At 40.4% G+C, this 12,606-nt stretch overlaps 1 protein-coding gene across 1 annotated transcript in view; it reads right to left on the reverse strand.

Moving 5' to 3' along the window:
* The window catches only part of LOC118365709 (neuroblast differentiation-associated protein AHNAK-like), a 39,199-nt gene that overhangs the window by 26,204 nt on the left and 389 nt on the right, over positions 1 to 12,606 (reverse strand). The window contains exons 2-5 of the mRNA XM_052490158.1: positions 11,075 to 11,108; positions 10,629 to 10,749; positions 10,237 to 10,409; positions 4,949 to 10,120 (exon numbers count right to left, since the gene is read on the reverse strand). Coding sequence (XP_052346118.1) covers positions 4,949 to 10,120; positions 10,237 to 10,409; positions 10,629 to 10,749; positions 11,075 to 11,077 — 5,469 coding nt within the window. The 5' untranslated portion in view covers positions 11,078 to 11,108. The remainder of the gene's footprint in view (positions 1 to 4,948; positions 10,121 to 10,236; positions 10,410 to 10,628; positions 10,750 to 11,074; positions 11,109 to 12,606) is intronic.

A 12,606-nucleotide genomic window follows, 5' to 3' on the forward strand; every position in this document is an offset into this window, starting at 1 on the left:
CCCACACCTTCCAAACTAAGTCCTGGATAAGCTCTGTGATCATCACCAAAGCTAAGATGAGTTTTCATTAGTGTAGTTAGATCACAGAAATAAACTCTCTCTGGGAATGGCTTTGATCACAGAAATAAACTCTCTCTGGGAATGGCTTTGATCACAGAAATAAACTCTCTCTGGGAATGGCTTTTATCACAGAAATAAACTCTCTCTGGGAATGGCTTTGATCACAGAAATAAACTCTCTCTCTGGGAATGGCTTTGATCACAGAAATAAACTCTCTCTGGGAATGGCTTTGATCACAGAAATAAATTATCTCGGAATGGCTTTGATCACAGAAATAAACTCTCTCTGGGAATAGCTTTGATCACAGAAATAAACTCTCTCTGGGAATGGCTTTGATCACAGAAATAAACTCTCTCTGGGAATGGCTTTGATCACAGAAATAAATTCTCTCGGAATGGCTTTGATCACAGAAATAAACTCTCTCAGGGAATGGCTTTGATCACAGAAATAAACTCTCTCAGGGAATGGCTTTGATCACAGAAATAAACTCTCTCAGGGAATGGCTTTGATCACAGAAATAAACTCTCTCTGGGAATGGCTTTGATCACAGAAATAAATTCTCTCGGAATGGCTTTGATCACAGAAATAAACTCTCTCTGGGAATGGCTTTTATCACAGAAATAAACTCTCTCTGGGAATGGCTTCGATCACAGAAATAAACTCTCTCTCTGGGAATGGCTTTGATCACAGAAATAAACTCTCTCTGGGAATGGCTTTGATCACAGAAATAAATTATCTCGGAATGGCTTTGATCACAGAAATAAACTCTCTCTGGGAATAGCTTTGATCACAGAAATAAACTCTCTCTGGGAATGGCTTTGATCACAGAAATAAACTCTCTCAGGGAATGGCTTTGATCACAGAAATAAACTCTCTGGGAATGGCTTTTATCACAGAAATAAACTCTCTCTGGGAATGGCTTTGATCACAAAAATAAACTCTCGGAATGGCTTTGATCACAGAAATAAACTCTCTGGGAATGGCTTTGATCACAAAGCAGAAGCAGAGCAGAAGTGACAACATTAAGATGGCGCGGAAGAGGATGGCTGACGTTTTACATACTCCTAACCAATTGTGCTATTTTGTTAGTTTGTTTGCGTTATTTGTAACTTTTTTATTTTTTTATTTCACCTTTATTTAACCAGGTAAGCAAGTTGAGAACAAGTTCTCCATTACAATTGCGACCTGGCCAAGATAAAGCCAAGCAGTTCGACACATACAACAACACAGAGTTACACATGGAGTAAAACATACAGTCAATAATACAGTAGAAAAATATATACAAATATATATACAATGTGAGCAAGTGAGGTGAGATAAGGGAGGTAAAGTTATTTTGTACGTAACGTTGCTGCTACCATCTCTTTTGACCGAAAATAACTTCTGGACATCAGAACAGCGATTACTCACCACGAATGGGAAGAACCTTTTTCCTTTAACAAGTCCGTCTCTCCCGGGAACAGGCCCAAATCCCCATAATTTGCTTGAAGAAAAGACGGAGGAAAAGAGGACGCTGATCGGGCTACCTTCTGAGAATCCGTAGGCAAGCGAGTAAACTCCCAGTGCCATCCATTCTACTTGCTAATATGCAATCATTGGAAAATAAAATTGATGACCTACAATTACGATTATCCTACCAACGGGACATGAAGAACTGTAATATCTTATGTTTCACGAGTCGTGGCTGAGCGACGACATGGATAATATAGAGCTGGTGGGATTTTCCATGCTCCGGCAGAACAGAGAAGCTACGTCTGGTAAGACGAGGGGTGGGAGTGTGTGTCTTTTTGTCAATAACAGCTGGTGCGCGTTGTCTAATATTAAAGAAGTCTCAAGGTATTGCTCGCCTGAGGTAGAGTACCTTATGATAAGCTGTAGACCACACTTTCTACCAAGAGAGTTCTCATCTATATTATTCGTCTATTTCCCACCACAGACCGAATCTGGCAGTAAGACCGCACTCAACCAACTCTATAAGGCCATAAGCAAACAAGAAAATGCTCACCCAGAAGCGGTTCTCCTAGTGGCCGGGGACTTTAATGCAGGCAAACAAATCAGTTTTACCAAATTTTTACCAGCATGTCACATGTGCAACCAGAGGAAAAACAACTCTAGACCACATTTACTCCACACACAGAGATGCATACAAAGCTCTTCCGCACCCTCCATTTGGCAAATCTGACCAGAATTATATCCTCATGATTCCTGCTTTCAAGCAAAAACTAAAGCAGGAAGTACCAGTTTACGATTAGCCTCGTTATTTTTATGTTAATGTGTTACTTTTTTACTTTAGTTTATTTGGTAAATATTTTCTTAACTCTTCTTGAACTGCACTGTTGGTTAAGGGCTTGTAAAGTAAGCATTTCACGGTAATGTCTACACTTGTTGTATTCGGCGCTTATGACAAATAAAGTTTGATTTGATTTGATTAAGCTTGTTGGGGAAACCTAGCCAATTTAGCGGGTAATCTTTCAGGAATATAATTACATTTCAGTACAAATTGAAGACCTCCCAATTTATTAAACACATTATTTGGAATGAAATACCAGAAAGGTTGTGAGGTGGTGCAAAAGATACTGTACTGATGACGTTTATATTGTGTAAAGTCAAGCGTGATAAGACTACCACCGAGCGGTGCGGAGGTGAAGATCTCTAATAGGTGAAGCAATACTATAATTTTTTTAAATCAAACGAATAAAGAAATAGTTCTACAAAAATAGCAGTTGAGTTAAATGTTTTATCATACTTGACAGAATTCATTTTCCAGAGGTTATTTCAAATGCAAAAATATGGAAAATAAGGCCTACTGTTAATACATTAATATAAAGATAAAACAAATGATTGTAAAACAGCAAGTGTACAGTAAAAACACATTTTCAAATAGCTTTTCATCCATTTTGTAAAACCAAAGACAAAATGAGAACCCTTTACACATACATTTTCAACATGTTCATAACAAACACCAATCAATTTACATAAAAAGTACAAATAAGTGCTAGTAACAGAAGTTTTCTGCATTATGTTTCAACAGAAGATTGTGATTCAAAGAAGCCTAAAATTAAATTTAGTCGGTTGTCTGAATGCTATTTAAGCTTTGTAAGCTTTGACCCTTTTAAGTTCTCATCTTCTGGAACTTCAAGGTCCACATTTGATGCACTGAAATCGAGACATCTGAGTGTTTGAGATCTATGGTTTGACTCTTCCTTGTGCCGATTTCTCAGGCTCCCAGTTCCGTCTGGTACATCCCCTTTGACATGTTTGGGAAATACTGTACAGCGATTAAATATGATTGATCTTCAGAAATTTGGGGGTTTGAACCATGAGTCAAATTGGTCACAAACTACAATTTTAAACTGTTTCGGACTTTTCTTTTTATCTGCCGGTTTCACCAGTTGGGGCTTTCAGATTGCTTATTGCCCTTGAGGTCAGTTCTTCTCAAATTAAAATCTGTCTGTGAAACCACTAATCCACACTTTGGGGTGGGAATATAGGGATTGAGGTGTTAATACTGGAAAGACTTGAGTCTATATCTGGTATTCTTGTATAACTACCCAATTTAGAAGTCTTGGATTTGGGAATTTAGAATTTCACTGTGAGGTCGTCAAGGTTAAGGTCTGAACCTTTGAGATCCACACCAAACACTTGGTAATCAACTTTTGGCAAGTCAATATCTGCAATGGGATAACTAGCCATACCTTTGACCTTCCTAGACTTCCCAACAGGGACTTTTATATATACTCCACCTGGCATTCAAAATCTTTTATATGCGCTCTACCTGGGATATCAGATCTGCGTTTACTATGGGATGACACTTTGTATTCTGGGCCTCTGATATCAGCTTTGGGTAAGCTCAGGCTGACATCTGGGTGACTAACTTTCAAGTCTGGTGCTTTTAAATCCACTTTAGCTTTTGGAGGAGAAATGTCATTTGTTTTCATAAAGTCAATAGCTGATACTGCTCTTCAATTGGGACTTCCAAACTGAGGCAATTTTAACAACGGCAGTTTGAATTTTCGAGATTGTATAGCAACGTTACTGTCTGGCAAATTGAGATCAGCTTGGGGGCCTTTGAGGTTACCAGAGGGAACATTTATGTCTAAATCTGGACTACCAATCCCTGTGTTTACCTTCAGGGTTGACAAGCTCAGGTCCGGTCCCTCAATGTCTCCATCTATTCCAGCATCTGGACCTTTCAGACCAGAAAGGCCCGCATTTAGGCATTTGAGGTGAGGAATTTTGAATTTCCAAGACGGTGAGCCAATGTTAATATCTGGAGTGTTTAAATCTATGTTAGGGGCTTTTAAGTTAATTGTAGGTAGGTCCAGATCTGGTGAACCAATCCCACCTTTCATCTTTGACAATTTAACCTAGGTCAGCACTGATATCATGAGCTGGTCATTTTGGTGTAGACAACCCAAATGTAGGCATTTTGAATGTAGGAGTGTTTATGTCAAAATCTGGGGCTTTGATGCTACCATTTGGCCTCTCTATGGTTGGAACTCTGAATCTACCTGAGGGCATATCTGGAGCATTGAGGTCTAGTTTGGGCTTTTGAGATGACCCTTAGATATTCTCAAATCCGGGGGACTGATTCCCCCTTTTAGCTTTGGGGCTGAGAGGTCAATATCAGGTAAGTCATAGTCAGATTCATCTACATTTGGCCCAGATAGCCCAAAATCAGGCATCTTCAAATCTGGAATTTTTAGACCTGTTTTGGGACCTTTGAGGTTAGCTGTGGGGGAATTTATATCTATATCTGGGCCGTCTAAGTTTCCAACAATGTCAACATCTGGTCTCTTTAGGTCTCTGAATTTAAGCATTTTATATTTGGGCATTTTGAATTTCCCAGAGGGTTCATTGATGTCAAGATCTGGGGCATTCACATCTAGTTCAGGGGCTTTGAGGTCAGCATCTGGTAAATGCATGTCTGGAACATCAATTCCCCCTTAATGTTTGAAGCTTTGAGCCTCAAGACTGGGGATTTTGACATTGTACCAGGCAGCAAGAATGTGGGCATTTTCAGGTGACCAGAGGGGCCATCGATGTCCATATCAGGAGCATTCAGATCAACCTTTGTATTCTTCAATGTAGGTACTTTGACTTTACCTGAGGGCATATTAAAGTTCACATCTGGTGCATTGAGGTCTAGTTTGGGACCTTTGAGGGCAACATCTGGCAGATCCAAATCTGGGTGACTAATTCCCCCTTTAAACGTGGGGGCTGAAAGATCTAAGTCGGGCCCCTTAAACTTTGGTCCAGATAAACCTAAATCTGGCATCTTGAAAGTTGGCATTTTGAATTTTCCTGATGGACTGTCAATATCAGCATCTGGAATGTTGAGGTCTGCTTTGGGACCCTTGAGTTTGGGAGATGACAAATTCAAGTCTGGTCCCTCTATATCTCCATCTAGATCAATATTTGGTCCTTTCATTCCAAATTTAGGCATTTTCAGATTGGGCATTTTGAATTTCCCTGTGGGCGAATGAATGTCTATATCTGGAGTGTTTACATCTAATTTAGGGGCTTTGAGGTCAATGTCTGGTAGATCCACACCAGGGGCATCAATCCCACCTTTATTCTTTGGCATTTGTAGACTGAACTTTGGTGATTTCGCACCTGCATTTATGTCCACATTTGGTCCTTTTGGCATTGTACTTGAAAGCCCAAATTTGGGCATTTTCAGTTTACCAGATGGAGCATCAACATCAAAATCTTGAGCATTGAGATCTAATTTGGGCCCTTTGAGATGACCCTTAGGTAGTCTCAAATCTGGGGGATTGATGCCCCCTTTTAGCTTTGGGGCTGAGAAGTCAATATCAGGTAAATCATGGTCAGGTTTATCTACATAAGGGCCAGATAGCCTGAAATCAGGCATCTTCAAATCAGGCATTTTTAGACCTGTTTTGGGATCTTTGAGGTTAGCTGTGGGGGAATTGATATCTATATCTGGGCCCTCTAAGTCTCCATCTATGTCAACATCTGGTCCCTTTAGGCCTCTGAATTTATGCATTTTCAATTTGGGCATTTGCAATTTCCCAGAAGGTGCATTGATGTCAAAATCGGGGGCATTTCCATCTAGTTTAGGGGCTTTGAGGTCAGCATCTGGTAAATTCATGTCTGGGGAATCAATTCCCCCCTTTATCTTTGGGGCTTTGAGATTAAGTTTTGTGGATTTTGGCATTTTACCAGACAGCCCAAATTTGGGCATTTTCAGTTTACCAGAGGGGCCATCAATGTCCAGATCAGGAGCATTCAGATCAACCTTTGGTTTCTTCAATGTAGGAACTTTGATTTTACCTGAGGGCATATTACAGTTTACATCTGGTGCATTTAGGCCTAGTTTGGGGCCTTTGAGATCTGGCAGATTCAGATCTAGGGGACTGATTCCCCCTTTCAACTTGGGGGCTGAAAGATCCAAGTCAGTCCCCTTAACCTTTGGTCCAGAGGAACCTAAATCTGGCATCTTGAAAGTTGGCATTTTGAACTTTCCTGATGGACTGCCAATATCAGCATCTGGAATGTTGAGGTCTGCTTTGGGACCCTTGAGTTTGGGAGATGACAACTTCAGGTCTGGTCCCTCTATATCTCCAACTTTGTCAATGTGTGGCCCCTTCATTCCAAATGTAGGCATTTTCAAATTCGGCATTTTGAATTTCCCTGTGGGTGAATCAATGTCAATATCTGGAGTGTTTACATCTAATTTAGAGGCTTTGAGGTCCATGTCTGGTAAATCCATGTCAGGTGCATCAATCCCAGCTTTTATCTTTGGCATATTTAGACTGAACTTTGGTGATTTTGCACCTGCATTTATGTCCACATTTGGTCCTTTTGGCATAGTGCCTGAGTGTCCAAATTTGGGCATTTTCAGTTTTCCTGAGGGAGCGTCAACATCCAAATCTGGATCATTGAGGTCTAGTTTTAGTCCTTTGATTTTACCTTTAGGTAGTTTCAAATCTGGGGGATTGATACCTCCCTTTAGCTTTGGGGCTGAGAGATCAATATCAGGTAAGTCATAGTTCGGTTTATCTACATTGTGCCCAGATAGCCTGAAATCAGGCATCTTCAAATCTGGCATTTTTAGACCTGTTTTGGGACCTTTGAGGTTAGCTGTGGGGGCATTGATATCTATATCTGCACCCTCTAAGTCTCCATCAATGTCAACATCTGGTCTTTTTAGGCCTCTGAATTTAGACATTTTGAATTTGGGCATTTTGAATTTCCCAGAGGATGCATTGATGTCAAGATCGGGGGAATTTCTATCTAGTTTAGGGGCTTTGAGGTCAGCATCTGGTAAATTCAAGTCTGGGGAATCAATTCCCCCCTTTAGCTTTGGGGCTTTGAGATTAAGTTTTGTGGATTTTGGCATTTTACCAGACAGCCCAAATTTGGGCATTTTCAGTTTACCAGAGGGGCCATCAATGTCCAGATCAGGAGCATTCAGATCAACCTTTGGTTTCTTCAATGTAGGAACTTTGATTTTACCTGAGGGCATATTACAGTTTACATCTGGTGCATTTAGGCCTAGTTTGGGGCCTTTGAGATCTGGCAGATTCAGATCTAGGGGACTGATTCCCCCTTTCAACTTGGGGGCTGAAAGATCCAAGTCAGGCCCCTTAACTTTTGGTCCAGAGAAACCTAAATCTAGCATCTTGAAAGTTGGCATTTTGAATTTTCCTGATGGGCGGCCAATATCAGCATCTGGAATGTTGAGGTCTAATTTGGAACCCTTGAGTTGGGGAGATGACAAGTTCAGGTCTGGTCCTTCTATGCCTCCATATTTGTCAATATGTGGCCCCTTCATTCCAAATGTTGACATTTTCAGTTTGGGCATTTTCAATTTCCCTGTGGGTGAATCAATGTCAATATCTGGAGTGTTTACATCTAATTTAGGGGCTTTGAGGTCCATGTCTGGTAAATCCATGTTAGGGGCATCAATCCCAGCTTTAAACTTGGGGGCTGAAAGATCAAAGTCAGGCCCCTTAACCTTTGGTCCAGAGGAACCTAAATGTGGCATCTTGAAAGTTGGCATTTTGAATTTTCCTGATGGATGGCCAATATCAGCATCTGGAATGTTGAGGTCTAATTTGGAACCCTTGAGTTTGGGAGATGACAAGTTCAGGTCTGGTCCCTCTATATCTCCATGTTTGTCAATATGTGGCCCCTTCATTCCAAATGTTGACATTTTCAATTTGGGAATTTTCAATTTCCCTGTGGGTGAATCAATGTCAATATCTGGAGTGATTACATCTAAGTTAGGGGCTTTGAGGTCCATGTCTGGTAAATCCATGTCAGGGGCATCAATCCCAGCTTTAAACTTGGGGGCTGAAAGATCCAAGCCAGACCCCTTAACCTTTGGTCCAGAGGAACCTAAATGTGGCATCTTGAAAGTTGGCATTTTGAATTTTCCTGATGGGCGGCCAATATCAGCATCTGGAATGTTGAGTTCTGCTTTGGGACCCTTGAGTTTGGGAGATGACAAGTTCAGGTCTGGTCCCTCTATATCTCCATGTTTGTCAATATGTGGCCCCTTCATTCCAAATGTTGACATTTTCAATTTGGGAATTTTCAATTTCCCTGTGGGTGAATCAATGTCAATATCTGGAGTGTTTAAATCTAATTTAGGGGCTTTGAGGTCCATGTCTGGTAAATCCATGTCAGGGGCATCAATCCCAGCTTTAAACTTGGGGGCTGAAAGATCAAAGCCAGGCCCCTTAACCTTTGGTCCAGAGGAACCTAAATGTGGCATCTTGATAGTTGCCATTTTGAATTTTCCTGATGGGTGGCCAATATCAGCATCTGGAATGTTGAGGTCTAATTTGGAACCCTTGAGTTGGGGAGATGACAAGTTCAGGTCTGGTCCTTCAATGTCTCCATCTTTGTCAATATGTGGCCCCTTCATTCCAAATGTTGACATTTTCAATTTGGGCATTTTCAATTTCCCTGTGGGTGAATCAATGTCAATATCTGGAGTGTTTACATCTAATTTAGGGGCTTTGAGGTCCATGTCTGGTAAATCCATGTTAGGGGAATCAATCCCAGCTTTAAACTTGGGGGCTGAAAGATCAAAGTCAGACCCCTTAACCTTTGGTCCAGAGGAACCTAAATCTGGCATCTTGAAAGTTGGCATTTTGAATTTTCCTGATGGGCGGCCAATATCAGCATCTGGAATGTTGAGGTCTGCTTTGGGACCCTTGAGTTGGGGAGATGACAAGTTCAGGTTTGGTCCCTCTATATCTCCATGTTTGTCAATATGTGGTCCCTTCATTCCAAATGTTGACATTTTCAAGTTGGGCATTTTCAATTTCCCTGTGGGTGAATCAATGTCAATATCTGGAGTGTTTACATTTAATTTAGGTGATTTCAGGTCGACTTTGGGTAAGTCCAAGTCAGGTGCATCAAGTCCACCTTTTATCTTGGGAGCTTTGAGAAGTAGCTTTGGTGTTTTTACATCATTATCAAATTTGGGCATCTTCAGTTTACCAGAGGGGGCATTCACATCAAAATCAGAAGCTTTGAGTTCTGCATGTGGTTTCGTTAGTTTGAATTTACCTGGGGGTATGTCAATATCTGGACTATTGAGGTCAGGCAAACTGATATCTGATACACACATCTCATCCACTGAGAGGTCCAGGTCTGGATTCCTAAATCTTGGTCCAGATATAGCAAAGTCAGGCATACCAAGACTTGGTGTTTTGATCTTCCCAGATGGGATGCCAATGTCTGAATTTGGCAATTCTAGATCTATTTTGGAACCTTTAAGGTCTACTGAAGGTAAATTGGAGATATTGACATCAGGATCAGCCTCTATAGACCCATTCAATTGAGCTAGGAAGAGATCCCTTGTATTCATGTTGGTATTAGGCAACGAAAGTTCTCCACCAGGATTATTGAGAGTCACTGTAGAGTCTGTTCCTCTGACATCAGGCTTGGCCCAGAGAGGTCTAGGTACCTGCGCGTTAGGAGAGCATCTTTCCCCAGAAGCTGTAGGTTGTCCAGAGCTGTCCTCCTTCATGAACCTCTTTATTTTGGCATTGAGTCTGTTATAGGAATCCTTCAACATCTGCAAAGAGAAAGCTATCCAATAACAATAGATATAATTGATCTAACAACCTTTTGAAAATTGACTTAATTTGTTATTCAGCTAATTCTGTTTGACTGTAAATGTATTCCACAAACCTCCTCTGGTGCTTTGATGCTGTCCAAGGTCCCCATACTCTTGCGCAAATTATTTTTTGTCAGAACTTGAACCTTCTCATCAAATCCATTATCATCCATCAACCTCAGTATTTTCAACACATCGTCTTTCGACAGTTGGTCAAAGTTGATTGTGGCACCCACAATTTCATCTCCTGAAAAAAAAAAAACATTTCTCAAAGTGAAACACAGTTATGGTGACTGAATATGTCAATGATTCCAAATGTGTCCTTAAAAACAGCTATGTATTTTACTTATGCACAAATGCCTGAGAAAAATTCCAAGAGTGAAATCTCTAGTTTTTTTGTTTTTTTTGGGAGCTTTGAGACTCAACAACATTTTTATGTATTAAATAAGAGACTCAAAAGTCATACCTTCTTTCAGCCCCTGATTGGCCAAGGAGCCATCGACAACACTGGAAACGACCAATTGTCCTTTCTCTGATTGCTCCAGCAACAGCCCATTAGAGAGCCTCCTCCCGCTGCGGACACCAGGCTAAAAGCAGACATACAAACATAGTTATAAGAAATGTGCAGACAGGCGTGTGGCCTCAGCATTGGTCATGTTTCAATAACCCGAACATCAAATGCCAACAATGAACAATAAACATAAAAATACATGTTATTTACATTAACTTACAGCTAGCTCTATAATACAATCACCTTTCTAAATAGACGTTTTAAATGGCATACACTTCTAGAAAGTAATGCTGAGGCATAGGTGTTTTTCAAAAAGTACATTTCCTGTTGCTTAGCTTATTGTGCTGGAATATGCTTGTTATTACTATCATCATGGCTGATGGATGAATGATCTCACATACCATGATCCTTTATGAAAAGCTCTTCTGTCTAAATCTGTTGAGGAGGACAGAATTAGTTGAAAAGAAATGCTCAACTTGTTGTCATGCTATAATAATCAAATAATGTAGGCCTAAATACTGCAGCATACTTTCATAGCCTTCAAGAGTATCAAATGTAAAGAAAGAACATAATTAGACAATAATGCCACAGCTCATTTTACCCATTTGAACATAAAACACTAAATCAGCTGATACCATAACTAAAGGGGGGCTATGGGGGATAACTTGTTTACATATGTAAATTGGCAGATGGTTGACACCCAGGTAGCTGCCCATTTGAGGTATTCGAGGTATGGCCTTGGGACATGGAGGGAACAACAGGTTTGTCCAGATATATATATATATATATATATATGTGCACTACAGTCGGGTGTAAACTCAGAAATGACCACACCCATCAGTTTCTATTATGAAAAGCTTGCCGTGGCAGGGGCTCAAATAAAGAGATTTGTAAACAATCGCTTCCAGTATGTTCTTTCAAGTCCTGTAAGTGATTTGTGTCACATGCTTAGCGAGACTGCTGCTCTAAGAACAATAATTTGTTCCACAATTATCATAATCATCATCATTAACTTCATCATCAAATACTGTACATCCAAAACATGAATATGTACAAATATGAATCACTCAGACTTATTAAACGGCAGGGTAGCCTAGTGGTTAGAGCGTTGGACTGTCGTTCTGCCCCTGAACAGGCAGTTAACCCACTGTTCCTAGGCCGTCATTGAAAATAAGAATTTGTTCTTAACTGACTTGCCTAGTAAAATAAAGGTAAAAAAAAAAAACTATGTGTTTCAGTATTCCCCTATTGCTTTTAAGTCCGCCATAATGTTTTGAATTAAATAACTTAATTCAGGAGCAGAGATTGAATGTAATTATGCCACACGCCCAACAATAACTACAGGTAACTGCCAAAATAATTGAAACACTTGAATAAATAAGGGTATATTGATACAAAGTATGCTTTGTAGGCCATTAGTTTGCCCATTATTTTGGCTACCATGGCTATGCCCCCATTTTGGCTACGCTCCCATAAGATGACAATGCCCCCATCCACAAGATGACAATGCCCCCATCCACAGGGCATGAGTGGTCACTCAATGGTTTGATGAGCATGAAAACAATGAAAACCAAATGCCATGGAGTGGCGCCTGAGACAGCATTTTACACCAACATCAACAAAACCCCAAATTATGGCATTTCCAGTGGAAAACTGGTGTCGCATCCCTCCAACAGAGTTCCAGACACTTGTAGAATCTATGCCAAGGTGCATTGAAGCTGATGTGGCTCATGGTGGCCCAACGCCCTATTAAGACACTTTATGTTGGTGTTTCCTTTATTTTGTCAGTTACCTGTATATTCACTCATAAAGACGAGTGCACTGACAGTAAGCTAAATGCTGCAATCATATTTCATGAAACATGGCACGTTATTAACATTTACTCTCTTCAAATAATTCCTATTGTTTGACATTCATTCACATTGTGCAGAGC

Source organism: Oncorhynchus keta, chromosome 32 (genome assembly GCF_023373465.1).
Source record: "Oncorhynchus keta strain PuntledgeMale-10-30-2019 chromosome 32, Oket_V2, whole genome shotgun sequence".
Classification (NCBI taxonomy): domain Eukaryota; kingdom Metazoa; phylum Chordata; class Actinopteri; order Salmoniformes; family Salmonidae; genus Oncorhynchus; species Oncorhynchus keta.